This window comes from Aquarana catesbeiana, linkage group LG06 (genome assembly GCF_042186555.1).
Source record: "Aquarana catesbeiana isolate 2022-GZ linkage group LG06, ASM4218655v1, whole genome shotgun sequence".
NCBI lineage: Eukaryota > Metazoa > Chordata > Amphibia > Anura > Ranidae > Aquarana > Aquarana catesbeiana.
In genome coordinates this window covers 350,088,754-350,111,364 of record NC_133329.1, presented here as the reverse complement: position 1 = coordinate 350,111,364, position 22,611 = coordinate 350,088,754, and the positions used below count along the sequence as shown (strand labels likewise).

General features: G+C 43.3%; 1 protein-coding gene across 2 annotated transcripts in view; it reads right to left on the bottom strand.

The window, feature by feature from the left end:
- The window catches only part of GRB14 (growth factor receptor bound protein 14), a 113,275-nt gene that overhangs the window by 48,987 nt on the left and 41,677 nt on the right, over window positions 1-22,611 (bottom strand). For both annotated transcript variants that reach the window (XM_073634027.1, XM_073634028.1), the window contains 3 exons: window positions 22,402-22,523; window positions 18,458-18,532; window positions 16,492-16,629 (listed from right to left, as the gene is read on the bottom strand). In XM_073634027.1, the coding sequence (XP_073490128.1) occupies window positions 16,492-16,629; window positions 18,458-18,532; window positions 22,402-22,523 (335 nt within the window). The remainder of the gene's footprint in view (window positions 1-16,491; window positions 16,630-18,457; window positions 18,533-22,401; window positions 22,524-22,611) is intronic.

Sequence of the window (22,611 nt, the reverse complement as noted above, 5' to 3'; positions counted from 1 at the left end):
GTTTTTTAAGTCACTTTATGTGGCCATGATGTTGAACACTGATTGAATTTAAAGGTTAAGTTAATTATATACCTAATATTGTTTGATGTTATACACTGGGCCCTTTTGCCTAGCAGATTTATTAGTATTGTTTATTCTTTCATAATAAGAGACCATGTGATACTTTTGGTAATTATATTTTAGATATTTCTAATTTTGTCATAGCAAAAATCTGAAGATTGATCTAAATGTATCTACTGATTTTGTTATTCCTAAAATCTTTCAATAAAAACATTGAAATATAAAAACTCATGGGTTTACAACCCCTTTAATGTTTGTGTCATTCTCAAAACTATTGGCCACGGCTGTACATCACTACCCTTTCAAGAACCCGCCTGTCATTTTCTCTTTTACTCCAAAATTCAGTTCATCCTTTTGTAAATTCGAGAAACAAAAGTTGGCAAGCCTATTCTGAAGGATAGTGTACGGGAGAAACAGCAAGCAAATTACTATGTGGCACTCTTATGGATAGGCCCCCTTGGGTCTTGCTGCATGGCAGCCAATCAGATTAAGTCCACTAATGGAAAATATCAGGGAGTAAAAGTTAAAAACCTGATATCTGAGACTCCTTGTATTTGAAACTGATAAACTTGCCATCGCAAATTCTAAAGAAAACAATAGGACAATAAAAACTATATAGCGGTGAAGACATTGATTGTTATAAGTACTATCATCTGGCTGCAACTTTTTTAAGAACTTGCTCCTAAGAATGTAAGTCAGTCATGGAGGAATCATTGCCAGCTGACTGCTGAATAACCCAGGCGCCATGGATTATTAAACAGGCAATAAGCATTGTTTTCCGCCAACTGTGGATTGTTGTATAGCAACACATCTCTCACAGTATTACGTATTCATGTTAAAGTTTTACTTATAAAGTTTGCAGTTAAGCTTGATTTAACTTTCACCCTTCTAAGCAAAGGTTGTGATTGCAAACAACAGATCACTGTGCTGCAACTTTCTACACTGCATCTGGAAGCTGGCAATGTAAAAATGAATATGGGGTGGAATATACAGTACTTGGTTTATATGGTATTGGATTTTACAAATAGTTTAAAGCAGAGTTTCTGATTCAGTTGAAAATGTGATATGCAATTGCATGACCATGATGTTAATATAAGCTGATACTTAATTGTAATAAACATTTTTTGTATCTGTCTAGCTGTTCAAAATTCAAAATGAACTCCTCTAGCAAAAATTGACAACCAGAAAAATTAGTTGTCAGCATATGACTCATAGCTGCTCCGCTGGTGGCTGGTGAAGTTTTAGGGTGGGGGGCGACAGACCCCACCCTTCCTTTTTGACCCCTCCCACTTCTAATAAGCCCAGCCCTTATAGAAACCACCCACTCTGTCCACTGTATTCCACCCATAGTGTCAGGAGTATACAGCGCAGCCTTACAGGACAGAGTATACAGTGCAGCCTCACAGGACAAAGTATACAGCGCAGCCTCATAGGACAGAGTATACAGCGCAGCCTCACAGGACAGAGTATACAGCGCAGCCTCATAGGACAGAGTATACAGCGCAGCCTCACAGGACAGAGTATACAGCGCAGCCTCATAGGACAGAGTATACAGCGCAGCCTCACAGGACAGAGAATACAGCGCAGCCTCACAGGACATAGTATACAGCGCAGCCTCACAGGACATAGTATACAGCGCAGCCTCACAGGACAGAGTATACAGCGCAGCCTCACAGGACAGAGTATACAGCGCAGCCTCACAGGACAGAGTATACAGCGCAGCCTCACAGGACAGAGTATACAGTGCAGCCTCACAGGACAGAGTATACAGTGCAGCCTCACAGGACAGAGTATACAGCGCAGCCTCACAGGACAAAGTATACAGCGCAGCCTCACAGGACAGAGTATACAGCGCAGCCTCACAGGACAGAGTATACAGCGCAGCCTCACAGGACAGAGTATACAGCGCAGCCTCACAGGACAGAGTATACAGTGCAGCCTCACAGGACAGAGTATACAGTGCAGCCTCACAGGACAGAGTATACAGCATAGCCTCACAGGATATAGTATATAGGACAGCCTCACAGGACAGAGTATACAGCGCAGCCTCACAGGACAGAGTATACAGCGCAGCCTTACAAGACAGAGTATACAGTGCAGCCTCACAGGACAAAGTATACAGCGCAGCCTCACAGGACAGAGTATACAGCACAGCCTCACAGGACAGAGTATACAGCGCAGCCTTACAAGACAGAGTATACAGTGCAGCCTCACAGGACAAAGTATACAGCGCAGCCTCACAGGACAGAGTATACAGCACAGCCTCACAGGACAGAGTATACAGCGCAGCCTCACAGGACAGAGTATACAGCGCAGCCTCACAGGACAGAGTATACAGCGCAGCCTCACAGGACAGAGTATACAGTGCAGCCTCACAGGACAGAGTATACAGCGCAGCCTCACAGGACATAGTATATAGGACAGCCTCACAGGACAGAGTATACAGCGCAGCCTCACAGGACAGAGTATACAGCGCAGCCTCACAGGACATAGTATATAGGACAGCCTCACAGGACAGAGTATACAGCGCAGCCTCACAGGACAGAGTATACAGCGCAGACTCACAGGACAGAGTATACAGCGCAGCCTCACAGGACAGAGTATACAGTGCAGCCTCACAGGACATAGTATATAGGACAGCATCACAGGACAGAGTATACAGCGCAGCCTCACAGGACATAGTATATAGGACAGCATCACAGGACAGAGTATACAGCGCAGCCTCACAGGACAGAGTATACAGCGCAGCCTCACAGGACATAGTATATAGGACAGCCTCACAGGACAGAGTATACAGCGCAGCCTCACAGGACAGAGTATACAGCGCAGCCTCACAGGACATAGTATATAGGACAGCCTCACAGGACAGAGTATACAGCGCAGCCTCACAGGACAGAGTATACAGGGCAGCCTCACAGGACAGAGTATACAGCGCAGCCTCACAGGACAGAGTATACAGCGCAGCCTCACAGGACAGAGTATACAGCGCAGCCTCACAGGACAGAGTATACAGCGCAGCCTCACAGGACAGAGTATACAGCTCAGCCTCACAGGACAGAGTATACAGCTCAGCCTCACAGGACAGAGTATACAGCGCAGCCTCACAGGACACAGTATACAGCGCAGCCTCACAGGACAGAGGATACAGCGCAGCTTCACAGGACAGAGTATACAGCGCAGCCTCACAGGACAGAGTATACAGCGCAGCCTCACAGGACAGAGTATACAGCGCAGTCTCACAGGACAAAGTATACAGCGCAGCCTCACAGGACATAGTATATAGGACAGCCTCACAGGACAGAGTATACAGTGCAGCCTCACAGGACAGAGTATACAGCGCAGCCTCACAGGACAGAGTATACAGCGCAGCCTCACAGGACAGAGTATACAGCTCAGCCTCACAGGACAGAGTATACAGCTCAGCCTCACAGGACAGAGTATAGAGCTCAGCCTCACAGGACATAGTATACAGCGCAGCCTCACAGGACAGAGTATACAGCGCAGCCTCACAGGACAGAGGATACAGCGCAGCTTCACAGGACAGAGTATACAGCGCAGCCTCACAGGACAGGGTATACAGCGCAGCCTCACAGGACATAGTATACAGCGCAGCCTCACAGGACAGAGTATACAGCGCAGCCTCACAGGACAGAGTATATAGCGCAGCCTCACAGGACATAGTATACAGTGCAGCCTCACAGGACATAGTATACAGCGCAGCCTCACAGGACAGAGTATACAGCGCAGCCTCACAGGACAGAGTATACAGCGCAGCCTCACAGGACAGAGTATACAGCGCAGCCTCACAGGACATAGTATATAGGACAGCCTCACAGGACAGAGTATACAGCGCAGCCTCACAGGACAGAGTATACAGCGCAGCCTCACAGGACAGAGTATACAGCGCAGCCTCACAGGACAGAGTATACAGCGCAGCCTCACAGGACAGAGTATACAGCGCAGCCTCACAGGACAGAGTATACAGCTCAGCCTCACAGGACAGAGTATACAGCGCAGCCTCACAGGACACAGTATACAGCGCAGCCTCACAGGACAGAGGATACAGCGCAGCTTCACAGGACAGAGTATACAGCGCAGCCTCACAGGACAGAGTATACAGCGCAGCCTCACAGGACAGAGTATACAGCGCAGTCTCACAGGACAAAGTATACAGCGCAGCCTCACAGGACATAGTATATAGGACAGCCTCACAGGACAGAGTATACAGCGCAGCCTCACAGGACAGAGTATACAGCGCAGCCTCACAGGACAGAGTATACAGCGCAGCCTCACAGGACAGAGTATACAGCGCAGCCTCACAGGACAGAGTATACAGCTCAGCCTCACAGGACAGAGTATACAGCTCAGCCTCACAGGACAGAGTATAGAGCTCAGCCTCACAGGACATAGTATACAGCGCAGCCTCACAGGACAGAGTATACAGCGCAGCCTCACAGGACATAGTATACAGCGCAGCCTCACAGGACAGAGTATACAGCGCAGCCTCACAGGATAGAGTATACAGCGCAGCCTCACAGGACATAGTATACAGTGCAGCCTCACAGGACAGAGTATACAGCGCAGCCTCACAGGACAGAGTATACAGCGCAGCCTCACAGGACAGAGTATACAGCTCAGCCTCACAGGACAGAGTATAGAGCTCAGCCTCACAGGACATAGTATACAGCGCAGCCTCACAGGACAGAGTATACAGCGCAGCCTCACAGGACAGAGTATACAGCGCAGCCTCACAGGACAGAGTATATAGCGCAGCCTCACAGGACATAGTATACAGTGCAGCCTCACAGGCCATAGTATACAGCGCAGCCACACAGGACAGAGTATACAGCGCAGCCTCACAGGACAGAGTATACAGTGCAGCCTCACAGGACAGAGTATACAGCGCAGCCTCACAGGACAGAGTATACAGCGCAGCCTCACAGGACATAGTATACAGCGCAGCCTCACAGGACAGAGAATACAGCCCAGCCTCACAGTACAGAGTATACTGTGCAGCCTCACAGGACATAGTATACAGCGCAGCCTCACAGGACAGAGTATACAGCGCAGCCTCATAGGACATAGTATACAGATCAGCCTCACAGGACAGAGTATAAAGCTCAGCCTCACAGGACAGAGTATACAGCTCAGCCTCACAGGACATAGTATACAGCGCAGCCTCATAGGACATAGTATATAGCTCAGCCTCACAGGACAGAGTATACAACGCAGCCTCACAGGACATAGTAAGATGGGGAGAGAGAGACTCCAATTCCTCAGCTCAGCACATAGCACCAGGAGACTTGTCAGCCTTCCCTATACTCTCAGTTGTGTGTGAGGGCAGAGAAGGGCTGTTGGTGTAGGGGGGGCTGGCAGGGTTATCATAGTGTATCGATGTTCAGCTGCTTCCTCCAGCTGCTTGCTCTGCTCAGGCTGCCTCCTCCTCCTCCCCTTATTTTTACATGTGTGTCCGGCACACTTACTTACTTACTCGAACATCGGGCTTATCCCTAGATATAACATTAATATCAAGAATTATATCAGTCTAGGGAAATAAAAAAATGAAAGAGACAACCAAACCTTGGTTTTTATTTCCCTAGACTGATATAATTCTTGATATGAATGTTATATCTGATCAGATATTGTAGGGGATATACCTTTTGGAGACAAGGGGGAGTGTATGGGGCCTAGTAGTATGATGCTGGTACATAATGTAGTGTCTTATGTCTTTTGAGACATTTTAACAAATCTAATAAAAGAATGTTATATTTTTAAATGGTATAGGACTAGTTATTCCAAAGGGAGGTTTTTTAGCACCTTCAAAGTCACAATTTTTTTCCCTTCTGTGCATACTTTCCAAAATGGGGTCATTTTTGGGGCGTTTCCATTGTCCTGGTGCTCCAGGACCTTCAAAATATGTAAGAGGTAGTCAAGAAATGATATGTGTAATTTATACTCCCAGAACACCTGATGGTGCTCCCTGCATGTTCTGGGCCTCTGTATGTGGCCAAGCTGTGTAAAAGTTTCACACATGTGGTATTGCCATCCTCAGGAGGAGTAGAAGAATGTATTTGGGGTGTAATTTGTGGTATGCATATGCTGTGTGAGAGAATTAACTTGTTAATATGACAATTTTTGAAAAAAAAATTTATTATGCAAAGAATTGTGGGAAAAAATCACAACTTCAAAGAACTCACCGTGCCTCTTACTAAATATCTTGGAATGTCTACTTTCTAAAAATGGGTCATTTGGGGGGTATTTGTACTGTCCTGGCTTGTTAGGGTCTCAAGAAATGAGATGAGGCCATCAGTACATCAGGTTTGATCAATTTTCAATGAATGCCACCATAGCTTGGAGACTATAACTTTCACAAAGACCAAATAATTTACACTAATTTGGGTTATTTTTTTTTACCAAAGATATGTAGCAGTATAAATTGAGGATACAAAATAAGGTAGTACTGAGTATTACCAGGGAGGCGGACTTTTTAGGCTAAGAAACAGCGGAGAAGATATAGCAGTATAAAAAATATACATTTATTGAAAAATACAATATCTAAAAAACAATGACAATTGTAACATATAGCATCTATGGTTATTGTGCAGCCCTTGTATGTCTACGCGTCACCGTTAGGCTTCCTCAGGACACGGCCAAGGTTTACAGATGAGACAGAGAAGGGAATATGTCTCTCTATCTTAAATTGGAATGCAAAATCATGCAAGTCACGGTAGCATGAGAAAGTTCAATCAGCAGTAAGAAAGTATATTAGATATAGCTAAATATCTCAGCAGGGGCATGTAAACAATATTCCTAATTAAGGGAGCAGCCATTAGAGGGAGGAGGGCCAACACTGGATGCACCACTTAGATCCTGGATTTAGTATCAGCAATGCTGAAGGCTCAATACAATCCCATCGCTGCATATTCAGGATACAAATAATCCAGCGTGCCCCTGGGAGACAGCAATACACTGCACACTCCGCTGGATTATTTGTATCCTTAATATGCAGCGATGGGATTGTCCCTTCTCTGTCTCATCTGTGAACCTTGGCCGTGTCCTGAGGAAGCCTAACGGTGAAACGCGTAGACAAGGGCTCACTGCACAATAATCATAGATGCTATATGTTACAATTGTCATTTTTTGTTAGATATTGTATTTTTCAATAAATTTATATTTTTTATACTGCTATATCTTCTCCTCTATTTCTATCCTTCTATCCTCGATGATTTATGGACGTGGCTTATTTTTGGTGCACTTTCCTCTTTTTTTGTAGCAGTATAAATGTTGGCCAAAATTTATAAAGAAAAATTACTAACTTTTAAATTTTATAACAGAAACGGAAAAAAATATTTTTTGATACATTTTAAATGTTCCTATTAAATGATTTAAGCAAATTTCTTTAGTTAAAGTGGTATTAACCCCAAATCCAAAAATGTAAAATATTGCAGCTTACCAATTATTAGAGATGGCTGCATTTGTTTTCTTTTTTTAGGCTTTTTGCTCTGTTTTCACCTGGTGATCTGCTGTGACCTCCTGTATTAGAGTTCCCCCACTCTAAATAAAGGAGCACAGGGGGCACCTTTGGACAACAACATTGTCAGTCTGGGGGGAGGGAGGTGTTAGATGACCAAGTAGATCTGCATACAGTAACAAACTGAAGCCAAACTCCAGCTCACGCTTTATAAGCAGACACAGAAAACATGTTATTTTCATTTTGGGATAAAAGTTTTACATAAATAAATAAAAGGTGATTATTGTAAGCATCCCTGTCGGTTTTAAATAGTTTGTCTCATCTCTATAACCAATTATTCTGCTGGAAAGAGAAAAACAACAGACTTACTGGCTGGATCACTAGGTGATAATAGAAGAAAGAAAGCCTAAGAAAGAAAATAAAAGCAGCCATCACATCTGAGAAATGGTAAGCTGCAATATATTAAATGTTTCCTTTTGGGTTTAATACCGCTTTAATGTCTTGCAACAGTGCTGTCTTTGAGAGGTTGCTATATTAATGTTAAGATCTCATCCCATTTAACTAATAATAATGGGTAGTTTTTTGAGACTCAAAAGCTGCATTTATATGTAAAATTGCACCATTTTGTAATGGGGTATATACAGTGCCTTGAAAAAGTAATCATACCCCTCGACATTTTCCACATTTTGTCATGTTACAACCAAAAACGTAAATGTATTTTATTGGGATTTTATGTGATAGACCAACACAAAGTGGCACATAATTGTGAAGTGGAAGGAAAATGATAAATGGTTTTCAATTTTTTTTACAAATAAATATCTGAAAAGTGTGGTGTGCATTTTTATTCAGCCCCCTTTACTCTGATACCCCTAACTAAGATCTAGTGGAACCGATTGCCTTCAGAAGTCACCTAATTAGTAAATAGAGCCCACCTGTGTGTAATTTATTTTCAGTATAAATAACACAGCTGTTGTGTGAAGCCCTCAGAGATTTGTTAGAGAGCGTTAGTGAACAAACAGCATCATGAAAACCAAGGAACACACCAGGCAGGTCAGGGATAAAGTTGTGGGGAAGTTTAAAGCAGGGTTATAAAAAATCTCCCAAGCTTTGAACATCTCACAGAGCACTGTTCAATCCATCATCCAAAAATGGAAAGAGTATGGCACAACTGCAAACCTACCAAGACATGGCCGTCCACCTAAACAGAGAGGACAAGGAGAGCATTAATCAGAGAAGCAGCCAAGAGGCCCATGGTAGCTCTGGAGGAGCTGCAGAGATCCACAGCTCACGTATGATTATCTGTCTACAGGACAACTATTAGTCGTGCACTCCACAAATCTGGCCTTCATGGAAGAGTGGCAAAAAGAAAGCCATTGTTGAAAGAAAGCCATAAGAAGTCCTGTTTGCAGTTTGCGAGAAGCCATGTGGGGGACACAGCAAACATGTGGAAGAAGGTGCTCTGGACAGATGCAACCTTTTTGGCCTAAAAGCAAAACACTATGTGTGGCGGAAAACTAACACTGTACATGAGTCTGAACACACCATCCCCACTTTGAAACATGGTGGTGACTGCATCATGTTGTGCAGATGCTTTTCTTCGGCAGGGACAGGGAAGCTTGTCAGAGTTGATGGGAAGATGGATAGAGCGAAATACAGGACAATCTTAGAAGAAAACCTGCTAGAGTCTGCAGAAGACTTGAGACTGGAGGCAGAGGTTCACCTTCCAGCAGGACAGCGACCCTAAACATACAGCTATAATGGAATGGTTTAGATTTAAAGCATATTCATGTGTTAGAATGGCCCAGTCAAAGTCCAGACCTAAATCCAATTAAGAATCTGTGGCAAGACTTGAAAATTGCTGTTCAGGCATGTACTGGCCATCGGGACTACTGGGAGTTTCCCGGTGGGCCAATGGCTCAGTGGGCCAGTTTCAGTGACAGCCTGAGCCTGTCAAAGTAATGATTGCATGGCTTCCGCCGCACCGATCATCCCCAGCTGTTCCCTGTGTCCTCCTCTTCCAACCTACTCCTCCTCTGCTCCTACTCCTCCTCTGCCCCCAGTGGGCTCCGGCCGCTTCCCCAGTCCCATGTCCTCCTCCTCCACCCCATGTGCTCCGGCCGCTCCTCTGGTCCCCTGTCCTGCTCCTCTGCCCCGTGTGCTCCGGCCGCTCCTCCGGTCCCATGTCCTCCTCCTCCGCCACGTGTGCTCTGGCTGCTCATCCAGTCCCCTGTGCTTCTCCCCCCCCCCTCGCACCCCGCATCCAGCTTCCCTCCTTTCCTCTCACACTGACTGCTAGGGGGATGTGTCAGGATGCAGAGCGGAGAAAGGAGTAAACTCTGCATCAGTTTATGAATGAACAGGAGCCACTGTCTCCTGTCCATTGATCTTTAATGCTGAGACAGCAGAGGAAGGGACTGGGGAATCTGTGTCCTCAGTCCCTTTCTCTGTCTCAAAGGGGATATGTCAGGGGTCTGTTTAGACCCCTTATATCTCAACAAAACCCACCAACAGGGCTGATAGAAAAAAAAATTGCAATCAATAAAAAAAAAATTGTAAAAAAATTATTAAAAATAAAATTGTAAAACAAATATAAAATAATAAACTACTGACCCCCCCACCCTACCAACACTGCTACACTGTCCATTGCCCCAACCCCCTCCCCCCAAAAAGCATTGTGGAAAAATTCAAAAACAAACTAAATTGTAAAGAAAATACATAAATATAAAAAACTACTGACAACATTCACTGCCCTATACCCCCTCCCCAGAAGCACTGTGGAAAAAAAATATTTTAAAATTATTTTAAAAAGGAATAAACAACAAAATTGTAAAGAATAATAGATACAATAATAAAAACAAAAAACTACTGACACTGTCTACTGCCCTACTGACACCGTCCACTACTCCCACCCCCTCCAATCACTGTAAAAAAAATAATACAATATTAATTGTAAAAAATTATTTTAAAAATAATAAAAATAAAAAAATTTAGCAATGTTCCTGCATTCATGCTGTGATGTGAGAAGGAGCGGAGGAGAAAAATACAGAGGAGAATAAGTGAAATAATAAAAGAGGTGAGTTGTGCGTGTTTGCAAACTTAAAGTGGGCCGGTCTGGATGAAATTTTTGTCCCAGTCCAGCCCTGCTCTCCATCCAATCTGACAGAGCTTGAGCTATTTTGCAAAGAAGAATGGGCAAAGATTTCACTCTCTAGATGTGCAAAGTTGGTAGAGACATCCCCAAAAAGACTTGCAGCTGTAATTGCAGCGAAAAAAAAAAAAAGGTAAAAAAAAAGGTGGTTCTACAAAGTATTGACTCAGGGGGGCTGAATACAAATGCACACCACACTTTCCACATATTTATTCCACTTCACAATTATGTGCCACTTTGTATTGCTCTATCACATAAAATCCCAATAAAATACATTTACGTTTTTGGTTGTAACATGACAAAATTTGAACAATTTCAAGGGGTATGCAGGGATGGACTGGCCATCGGGACTACCGGGAGATTCCCGGTGGGCCGATGGCTCAGTGGGCCAATTTCAGAGACAGGGAAGGAGAGATACATAGCGCCAAATGTAGCATTAAAACAACTTTTAATCCACTTAAAAAACGTTACTGACAAAGTAGGGTGAAAGGCATTGAAACACTGGCAAGAATCCAGGCTTGTCAACAATTTGAATTAGGAGCGGCCACCGTGAACCGATCGGGCCAGTAGATGCAGAGCGCATCGGTGTGTACTACTACTTCCTGGTGGCGGAGGAATGATGGCCTGAAGGATGCGTCACCTCCCACATCTTGCATCATTTCCGGATGATGACATCACGTCCGCCCCATCATGCGTTCCACCGCTACCAGGAAGTAGTAGTACACACCGATGCTCTGCATCTACTGGCCCGTTCGGTTCCCGGTGGCGGCTCCTAATTCAGATCACAGTGTCTCAATGCCTTTCACCCTACTACCTTTGTCAGTAACGTTCTTTAAGTGGAATACAAGTTGTTTTAATGCTACAATTGGCGCTGTGTATCTCTCTCTCCTCCCCTGTCACGTTGTGTGTTGGGGGGGGTTACAGAGCTGGGTTGGAGGTGCCCATCAAGTCATGTAGTAGCACTGCATCTGCCATCTGGTGACAAGTGACTTGGCAGGATACAGGCGACGGGGCAAGTGATATGCGGCATCTGGTGGCAGGCGACGTGGCAAGTGACAAGCTGCCTCTGCTGACAAATGACGTGACAAGTGACGTTTTGCATCTGGTGGCAGGTAACGTGGCAAGTGACATGTGGCATCTGGTGGCAGGCAATGGTGGCAAGTGACATGCAGCACCTGGTGGCAGGCGACGTGGCAAGTGACACGCTGCATCTGGTGGCAGGCGACGTGGCAAGTGACACGCTGCATCTGGTGGCAGGCGATGGTGGCAAGTGACATGCAGCACCTGGTGGCAGACAATGTGGCAAGTGACATGCAGCATCTGGTGGCAGGCGACGTGGCAAGTGACAAGCTGCCTCTGCTGACAAGTGACGTGGCAAGTGACGTTTTGCATCTAGTGGCAGGTAACGTGGCAAGTGACATGCGGCACCTGGTGGCAGGCGACGTGGCAAATGACAAGCTGCCTCTGCTGACAAGTGACGTGGCAAATGACATTCTGCATCTGGTGGCAGGCAACGTGGCAAATGACAAGCTGCCTCTGCTGACAAGTGACGTGGCAAGTGACATTCTGCATCTGGTGGCAGGTAACGTGGCAAATGACATGCAGCATCTGGTGGCAGGTGATGTGGCAAGTGACAAGCTGCTTCTGCTGACAAGTGCCGTGGCAAGTGAAACACTGCATCTGGTGGCAGGCAACGTGGCAAATGACAAGCTGCCTCTGCTGACAAGTGACGTGGCAAGTGAAACACTGCATCTGGTGGCAGGCGATGTGGCAAGTGAGGTGGCAGGTGACACACTCAAGGCTCCCACTGATTCTGCATTATGGTGAGTTGAACTATTTCATGTTATATTACAATGTAATAATAGAAATAATGCGCTTCAATCATCCTGACACCATATGAACCATGGTGCCGAGAAGATTGAAGCGCCAACACCAGGTGTTTGGAGTAAAGTGGGCCGGTCTGGATGAAGTCCAGGGCCAAATTTTTGTCCCAGTCCAGCCCTGGGGGTATGAATACTTTTTCAAGGCACTGTAACAACATGATCTCAAAGGACAAGGGCTGTAATACCTTATAATAAGTTTCATGCAACCTGGAGGAGTGGAATGCTTGCAGCATGTAGTATTGTTTACTGAGTGGAAAAATGTGTTTAAAAAGGAATTTAGGATGGGAAATAACACTTTTATCACCCTCTGAGAAGTGGTGAAGTATTGTTATTATTAAACTACAGTATATTATTAGGTTGTTATTAAACTACCATTGGAAATCATATTTTTTCATCCCAGGGGCAAAACAAGACTAAATGAGAAATTGGTTGGAGGTGAAATTTCATATTCAAAAACATCTTATATTATGAAATAAAACATGTTGTCTTCCAACAGGAGGTGATTGAGTTGTATGAATGTTAACCACTTCAATTCCGGGCACTTTCACCCCCTTCCTGCCCCGGCCAATTTTCAGCTTTCAGCGCTGTCGCATTTTGAATGACATTGATCATGCAACACTGCCCATATAATATTTTTAGCATTCTTTTCACACAAATAAAGCTTTCTTTTGGTGGAATCACCACTGGGTTATTTATTTTTTGCTAAATAAAATTAAAAAAGATGGAAAACCTTGAAAATTTTTTTTTTTTTAGTTTTTATTAACATTTTTTACAAATATAGGTCAAAATGTATTCTGCTATGTATATTTGGTGAAAAAAACCCTAATCAGTGTTTGTTTAGTCTGTAGGAAAGTTATATAGTCCACAAACTATGATTGAGATATATATATATATATATATAATATAGATATATATATATATATATATATCTATATATATATATATATATATATATATATATATATATATATATATATATATATATATATATTGAGGCCTGAAAACATCAGGACAGTACAAATATCCCCTAAATGACCCCTTTTTTTACAGTAGCCAGTCTAAGGTATTTAGTAAAAGGCATGGTGAGTTTTTTAAACTTATAATTTTTTGTCACAATTTTTTGGACAGTTAAGAATTTTTTTTTGTTTAAATTAGGTTTTTCACAATTTTTTTGTACATACTGTCACCAGTGCAGTACAGCATTATAATATAACTGTTGTGGCAGTGATCGGGAAAACTGACTGATGACAGTATGTAAAAAAATAATATAATTTTTTTTTACACTTTTTAAAAATTTTTTTTACAATTTTTTTTAACACATTGTGACCAGAGCAATACAGTGATACCATAGTGAAGTGATCGGGATTTTTTTTTACACATTATCATTACTTACATTATTACATTACTACCATTTTTACTGAATAAAACTGAATTATTCAGTGAGTATTGTTGTGATTAGCTGTGATTGGCCACAGCTAATCACATGATACAGATGGGCTGTGATTTGCCCTTTCTGTACCATGTGATCGCTGTGACCAATCACAGCTAGCAATACAATTGTACACGATGGATGGCATGGAAGGAAGTCGTCCATTGCTTACAACTGTCATGTGATCTGCTTTGATTGGTCATAGCAATCACATGGTACCGGAAGTGTGCCGGTACAGTGATCTGTCAACGGACACCGCCGGTGACAGATTGCACCCGCAGCTTGGTTCCACAGGCACGCGCAAGGCAAATTCCAGGAGGATGTCATATGATGTCCACCCAGAACGACAAAAGTCCCGCCCGGGCATCATTCTGCTATTGCCCTGAAGGGAAGTGGTAAAGTAGATCTCTGCTTTGATCATACATTGCCTAGCTGCTATGCATGTAGGAAGCATATGGCTCATAGCTGGCTGCTCGGACACCCAGTGCTGTCACATGGGGTAGGAAGAAAATCCCTAACCCTTTGTAATTTTCAGGAAATAACTTGGAACTTACACATGGCTTCCTTTTAATCTCCATGGCCAAACAGATTTCCTGGGATGCAAAAGTAAGGTAAGTATGTGCAACGGGGGGGAAGGTAGTTAAGTGGATTCTTTGCTTTATCCTGCATGGGTAAGGCACAGGAACACTTTAAATTTAAAGTGTATTCTTCTCCTTCAGGTACTTGAAATATAATAGAAAATTGGGGATAAATCTACAACCTCTGGTAGAAGAGAATGTGTAAACCAACTCAGCACTTGGAGAGAGCAGGGAAAGAGCAGGTCTACCTCTAGGAAGGTCCATAAAGGAGACTGGCTTTCAACATTGGCAGATGGAATACAAGCTTGTTGAGAGTAATGTAATATTTAGGAATGTGTGAAATGGGGAGAGCCCTACTAGTCTTTTCTTAATGATCCTTAGTCTCTTACCAAGCCAAATGAAACAAGATATCTGATGCTGAAGACTGATTTAGTCAATCCACTGTATAGGAATTGGGAGAACTCACTCAATCTAAAGAATTCAAGAAAGAAATGGCATCTTAATTGCATGTATTGTATCCATCCAAGACATCCAACAAAGGAAAAAATTCTACGTCTTCATGTCTTCCAAAAGTTATTTACAGAGAGGGATATTGTCGTGTTTATATGATGAGGTCACAGGTTTGTTAGCTTAATACCAAGATAAGAGGTAGAGCTGTTGTTTTATGGAATGCAAATATACCGTATTATCTATGCTTTCTTGTGAAACATAGGGGATATTACCAAAAAGGATTTCAGATTTTTCTATGTTCAGAGAAAGTCCCGAGATAGAGGTTTTCAATAATTGTTTGTTTTAGAACAGGTCAGCAATAAATAGACTTGCTTTAAAATTGTTAGCAAACTTGAATTACATTTTTGAAATTTAATCTTGCAACTGTTGCTAAAAAAATAAATTAAACCTACAAGTGCCTCTGGATTCTTTTCCCTTTGTGGTATGATTTATCAGGACTTCAAGGAAGACATGCACCAAGATCAAGCTACAAGAGAAGACAGCTGGAAGGTGATCTTTGCAACGTGTTTCCAATGCAGTTTAGCGACATCAGTATACTGCCCCTTCATACAAAACATGAGTGCCACTTACCTCTTATTTGTATTTTAACTCCTGTAATGTCAGCAGTTTTGCAAATATTCATTTCTTTGGATTCAACTGAATGTTTGAGTGGTGGCAAGAATAGGCAACCATGCCTTATTCCACATTTACTAGCAAAGAAGGAAGGTTGAGAACTGGACAATTTTAAAGCTCAGTCCTCGCTATTTATTACTGTATTGCAGTCATGTTGCATACACAATATTAAAAATGCTGAACTTTTTTTGTTTTCACCTTAACACTAGTGCTTCAGCAAGAGTTTAAATACCTTGCAGTGGCAGCACATAGGAAAGTCAGACCACTGTTCTAACACACAAACAGCAGCCTGGCTCTCCAACAGTCCCACTCCCCCCCCTCCAAAAAAAAAAAAAACAATACTCTAATCAACAGAAATCTCACTTCCTTGAGTCATGATTGATCTCTGCATAAACAATGCTCCCATTTATACAGTACGAAATGCCTACTAGAATCAACTTAACCTGAATTCTTTTTAGTAACAATAGAATTTAATAAACGTGCATTGTATTCAACAACTTTTGAAGACAGCTTCCCTCTTGCCACCTACACAATGTAAATATGAAATATTGATAAGTAATATTTACTATTTGCACTACTGAGAAGAAAAAATTAGTCCTAACAACACTCTATATATATATATATATATATATATATATATATATATATATATATATATATATATATATATATATATATATATATATATTGTATATGTACATTGTACATATTATATATGTACACTATACTTTATATTCACTTATACATTTGGCATTCATTTTTATTTTATTTTAAGTTTATTCTTTAAGAATTCATGATACCTTTGAAGTTCCTTTTGTAGAAAAGTACAATCCTGAGCGTCGCAGAATGAAATATAGTTTTTTCCAAGATTTTTTTCCTTTTTCTGCCATAAATAAGTAACTGTGGATTTCAGGATATGTGCTTGTACTCAAAAACATCTAAAAAAAAAAAAAAATTCTAAGTAACATTTATTTAGAAATATGAATATACTCATTGTTGATACTCATTAAAAAAAACATTTTTGTGTTTTTTTAAGGATGGCTGGCAGGGATTAGGCCCCTTTCACACTGGGGCGGAGGGGGCGTCGGCGGTACAACAGCGCTATTTTAAGCGCTGCTGTACCGTCGTTCTTACAGCGGTATTCAGCCGCTAGCGGTGCGGTTTTAACCCCCGCTGGCGGCCGAAAAAGGGTTAAAATCCCTCGTACCGCGCGGCTATAGCCGCGGTATTGCCGCGGTATAGCCGCGCTGTCCCATTGATTTCAATGGGCAGGAGCGGTGAAGGAGCGGTGAATACACCGCTCCTTCACCGTTCCAAAAAAGCGGTTTGCAGGACTTTTTTCACCGTCCTGCCTGCGCACCGCTTCAGTGTGAAAGCCCTCGGGCTTTCACACTGAACAAACAGCGGAGGCTGTTTAGGGGCGGTTTGCAGGCGGTATTTTTAGCGCAATACCGCCTGCAAACGATTGAACAAGAACCTTCATGGCAGGATTACCAGGTATTCTTTAATTGGAAGATGCAGATTTAACAATTCTGAAAAACAACTTATAAAATGAAAGCTTTTAAACTTATATAAGATTTTATTGACTTGATTTAAATAAAAAAAGACAGATTTTCTGAACATGAACAAGTCATAGCCTTGACTATCCCATAGGAGGATACACTATATTACAAAAAGTATTGGGACGCCTGCCTTTACACGCACATGAATTTTAATGGCATCCCAGTCTTAGTCCGTAGGGTTCAATATTGAGTTGGTCCACCCTTTGCAGCTATAACAGCTTCAACTCTTCTGGAAAGGCTGTCCACAAGGTTTAGGAGTGTGTCTATGGGAATGTTTGACCATTATTCCAGAAGCACATTTGTGAGGTCAGGCACTGATGTTGGACGAGAAGGCCTGGCTCGCAGTCTCCGCTCTAATTCATCCCAAAGGTGTTCTATCATGTTGAGACAGGCCAGTCAAGTTCCTCCACCCCAAACTCACTCTTCTATATCTATGGACCTTGCTTTATTCACTGGTGCACAGTCATGTTGGAACAGGAAGGGGCCATCCTCAAACTGTTCCCACAAAGTTGGGAGCATGAAATTGTCTATAATGTCTTGGTATGCTGAGGCTTTAAGAGTTCCCTTCACTGGAACTAAGGAGCCAGGCCCAACCCCTGAAAAACAACCCCACACCATAATCGCCCCTCCAATAAATGATTTGGACCAGAGCAGGAAGCAAAGTCCATAAAGACATGGATGAGCGAGTTTAGGGTGGAGAAACTTGACTGGCCTGCACAGAGTCCTGACCTCAATCCAATAGAACACCTTTGGGATAAATTAGAGCAGAGACTGCAAGCCAGGCCTTCTTGCCCAACAGTGCCTGACCTCACAAATGCGCTTCTGGAAGAATGATCAAGCATTCCCATAGACAAACTTCTAAAGCTTGTGGATAGTCTTCCCAGAAGAGTTGAAGCTGTTATAGCTGCAAAAGGGTGGGCCAACTCAATATTGAACCCTACGGACTAAGACTGGGATGCCAATAAAGTTCATGTGCGCGTAAAGGCAGGTGCCCCAATACTTTTGACAATATAGTTTACATTTTCTAATGCCCATCATAGCTACTACTTCTATACTTTTCTAGAATTCTTTGCTACTCCAATCCCTGTTCTGCTTGCATTCCCTGACCCGTCTTCCCTGATATTGTGCAAGCATCATCTCAAACATTGGAAGTCATCTTAAATATACCTTGCATGTGAAAACTACACTTCAGTCTACTCCTTACCTTTAGAACATCCACAGGCTTTGTTGTGCCATTCATTTCACTGGAATAGGACAGCATTAAATCTGGAAAATAGTTCTATTAACATAAAATCATTAAACACAAAGAAAGCCATGTCATCTAAAATGAAGACTCACGTTTATTGGTTCACAAACTGTAATAATTGTATTATTAATGCAGTTATTGTATGTGGTATATTCGGCCCAATTACTCCAAATAGTGTGCTGTTTTAACACTCATTGCCATAAAAAGTGTATGTAAAAGACAATTCACAAAGATTCTTACGCAGGTTATCTTTTCACACCGTAACCACTTGCCGACCACCGCGCACACATATATACGTCGGCAGAATGGCTTGTACAGACAAATGGGTGTACCTGTACGTCCCTTTGAATTTGCCGCCTTGCAGGCACGCGGGCGCCACCGACAGCTCGCACACGCGCACCCGCCGCATGCCGCGGGAGTGTGCCCGCGGGTCCCACAAACTCGATCTTCGCCGGCGCCCCACGATCGTGAGACGGAGAGGCATAACAGGGAGATGCCTATGTAAACAAGGCATTTCCCTGTTCTGCCTAGTGACATGACAGGGGTCTACTGCTCCCTGTCATCGGGAGCAGTGATTAATGTCATGTCATTGGTAGCCCATCCCCCAACAGTTAGAATCACTCCCTAGGACACAATTAACCCCTTGATCGCCCTCTAGCATTTAACCCCTTCCCTGCCAGTATCATTTATACAGTTATCAGTGGCTATTTATAGCACTGATCCCTGTATAAATGACAGTGGTCCCAAAATAGTGTGAAAAATGTCTGATGTGTCTGCCATAATGTCGCAGACCCGATAAAAATTGCAGATCGCCGCCATTACTACAAAAAAATTAAATAATAAAAATGCCATAAATCTATCCTCTATTTTGTAGACTTGTGCGCTAACCAATCAATATATGCTTATTGCGATTTTTTTTACCGAAAATATGTAGAAGAATACATATTGGCCTAAACTGAGGAAAAAATTTGGTTTTTTATATATTTTTGGGGGATATTAATTATAGCAAAAAGTAAAAAATATTGCTTTTTTTCAAAATTGACGCTTATTTTTTTGTTTATAGTGCAAAAAATAAAAACCGCAGAGGTGATCAAATACCACCGAAAGAAAGCTCTATTTGTGGGAAAAAAACACAATTGTCAGTTAAAGCGACGTAGTGCCATATCGCAAAAAATGCTCTGGTCAGGAAGGGGGTAAATCATTTCCGGGGCTGAAGTGGTTAAAGGTTCACTAAAGGTAATTTTTTTAAAATAACAAACATGTTATACTTACCTCCACTATGCAGCTTGTTTTGCACAGAGTGGCCCCGAACCTGGTCTTCTGGGGTCCCTCGGCAGCTGTCTCGGCCCCCCCCCCCCCCCCGCAAGGACTCAACACCTTCATGCGTGCTCCCTTGCATGGTGTTGAGTGCTTGCGGGCGCGCTCCCGTGATACAGCCGGCGACCATAGCCGCTCACTGTATCACTCGGCCCGCCCCCCGGCGCACCGCGTCATTGGATGTGGTTGACACCAGCGCGAGCCAATGGCTGCGCTGCTTTCAATCCATCCACTGTAACCAATCAACGGCCAGGCTGAGCGGCAAAGAGGATGTCGGGGGCAAGCGCGGGAGTTCCGAGGGGTCAGGTGAGTAAAACGGGGGGCTATGGGGGCCAGTATTGTCGGATGTTTTTTCACCTTAATGCATAGAATTTACCTTTACAACCCTTTTAAAGAGGAACTGCAGTCTGCTCACATAATTTGTAATAAAAACATCTTTGCCATTTTGAAACTTCCCTCCAAACACTGCATATTATTTCATCTATACTGTGATTCTGTACTTGCCAAATGTGCTGCAGAAATCTCCCTCCACGGAGTCTGGCTGCATCCATTTTAACTGTGGGCAGCTGAAGCTGCTGCCTGTTCACTTCCTGGATTTCTATGCTGCTGGCTACTCAATATGTACTTCCTAGTCTCGTGTCTGTGCAGTAAGCAAACTGTGGTGCACATTGTTGTTTATCAGTTGCCATAGGAATGGCAGCTTCTGTGGAAGTTCATGCCCTGTTATGGCAAAGTATCAACAGCATGGAACACAGAAACAGCCAAGGAAAGTGTACATACTATGCGTGTTCAAATGGGAAAGCAGAAAACAAAAGTATTTTATATTTTACCATGATGTACTGTATTTCTCATCCAAACTGCAAACACTGAGGAGACAAACCTTAGCTGCTGCAGCCCAGTCCTGTAACATGATCTTTTCACACACACAAATCCTGTGCATAGCTCCCAACTGTCCCCGATTTCGAGGGACTGTCCCTGATTTGGAGCAATGTCCCTCTGTCCCTCATAGCTCTTCATTTGTCCCTCATTTTGGTCTGATCTATATAGTTGTATATAAAATGCACTTTTTATGTTTCAAAAAGTGTTTCCCAGAGCTAAACCTTTCATCCAGTTTCTAAATTGCCTCATTTGTAAATTCCACAAGCCACTATAATGGGAATAGTAGTGGTAAAAAAAAGCACTTCTGGGTTTAACCAATCAATTTGTTCTGTACAAGTCTCCTTTAAGGGGGCGTGACAGGGGGGGGTGTCCTATGCCTGCATACTTTTGCTAATAGGTGTCCCTCATTCCCATCTCAAAGAGTTGGGAGGTATGGGTGTGTGTCAGGGAACTGCAGAGAGCTGCCTGGAGGCCGGGGCAGAGAAATAATCTCCTATGCAGATGAGATAAGGAGTGTGAATTTATCCAGGGGAGATTGTGCAGATTGCCCTGGGGGTGTAATAAGTGTACAGGGCTGAAATCTCCACATAAAAAGAGAGCGAGCAAGCTTCCTTTCACTAGAATAGACAAAATTCTACTCCTCTGTGAAAGCACATGGATCCTTCCAGTCTCCTCCTATCCCCGCCCTCATCCAACCCCCTCCAACCCTGTAGCCGGGCTCAGTTGTCTTCAGCTCTCCTGTGACTCCCCGCCCACCTCCTCCCCTCATCCCCGCCCCCTCCTCCCCTCGTCCCCATGTCATACATAAACATGTCATACTTACATGCTCTGTGCAGTGGTTTTGCACAGAGAAGCCCTGATCTTCCTCTTATTGGGTCCCCTGGTGGCGCTCCTGGCCCCTCTCTTCTATCAAGTGCCCCCAGAGCAAGCAGCTTGCTCGGGCACCCAAGCAGGCTCACTCCCAAGCCACTGCTCTGTGTGTCCATTAAGACATAGAGCTGTGGCTCGGCTCTGCCCCGCCCCGCCCCGCCCCCTCTCTTCTTATTGGCTCACTGGCTGTGCTCTCAGCCAATGAGGAGGGAGAGTGTCCAGAGAGCCAGGGCTCTCGTGCACATCACTGGATCGTGATGTGCAGCGGGCTGCGGGCTGCTGCACACAGAAGGTTTTTTTACCTTCATGCATAGAATGCAGGTAAAAAAACCTTGAGCCTTTAGAACCACTTTAAAATATCACAAGCTTTGGCCAGCCAATAATTTGAGGTTCTATTGCAAAGGAGAGAACAAGGGGTCATTTAGGGTGGGGGAAAATGCTGTTGTGTTGTGAAAGTGTACTGTATGTAAAGCCAAGCTTTATTTTTAGTTTTGGATTGACTGTAAAATGATTAGAACCACACTGCTGTAAAATCCACATGCAATTCAGTGCGGTGCAATTTGAGCCTATTCCTTTTGACTTGGCTCAAATCGCACCGCATTGCACCACAGAAGTGCAGGCAATTTTTTAGGAGCCGCACTGCAACCGGATCACATGGTCGTCTTGTAACATGTGATCCGGTGCAGGCAAACCTGCAATCCTTTTGGGGTCGTCGGTAACTTTGTATTGACACTCGCAGCAGATCGCAAACACTGCATCTATGTGTGAAGGTAAGCTAAGGGTGAACTCAAGTGCTTATTCACATGTACTCTTTTAATTTATAGTATGGAACCTACCTCAGGATTCTTGAAGAATTCATACTTTGCATAGTATTTCCTGACGCAGAACCTGCAGTCCTCTTCCATGTCCCACTTTGACTGCACTTCAATAACCATCTCATGATCTTCTATGATTCTTTCTGTAAAATAAAACATATCTGCTCACATTTACTGTTCTAGCTGGTGTTTTAAAAATATGGCTTTGCTTGTTTAGGCAATAGGGTTGAT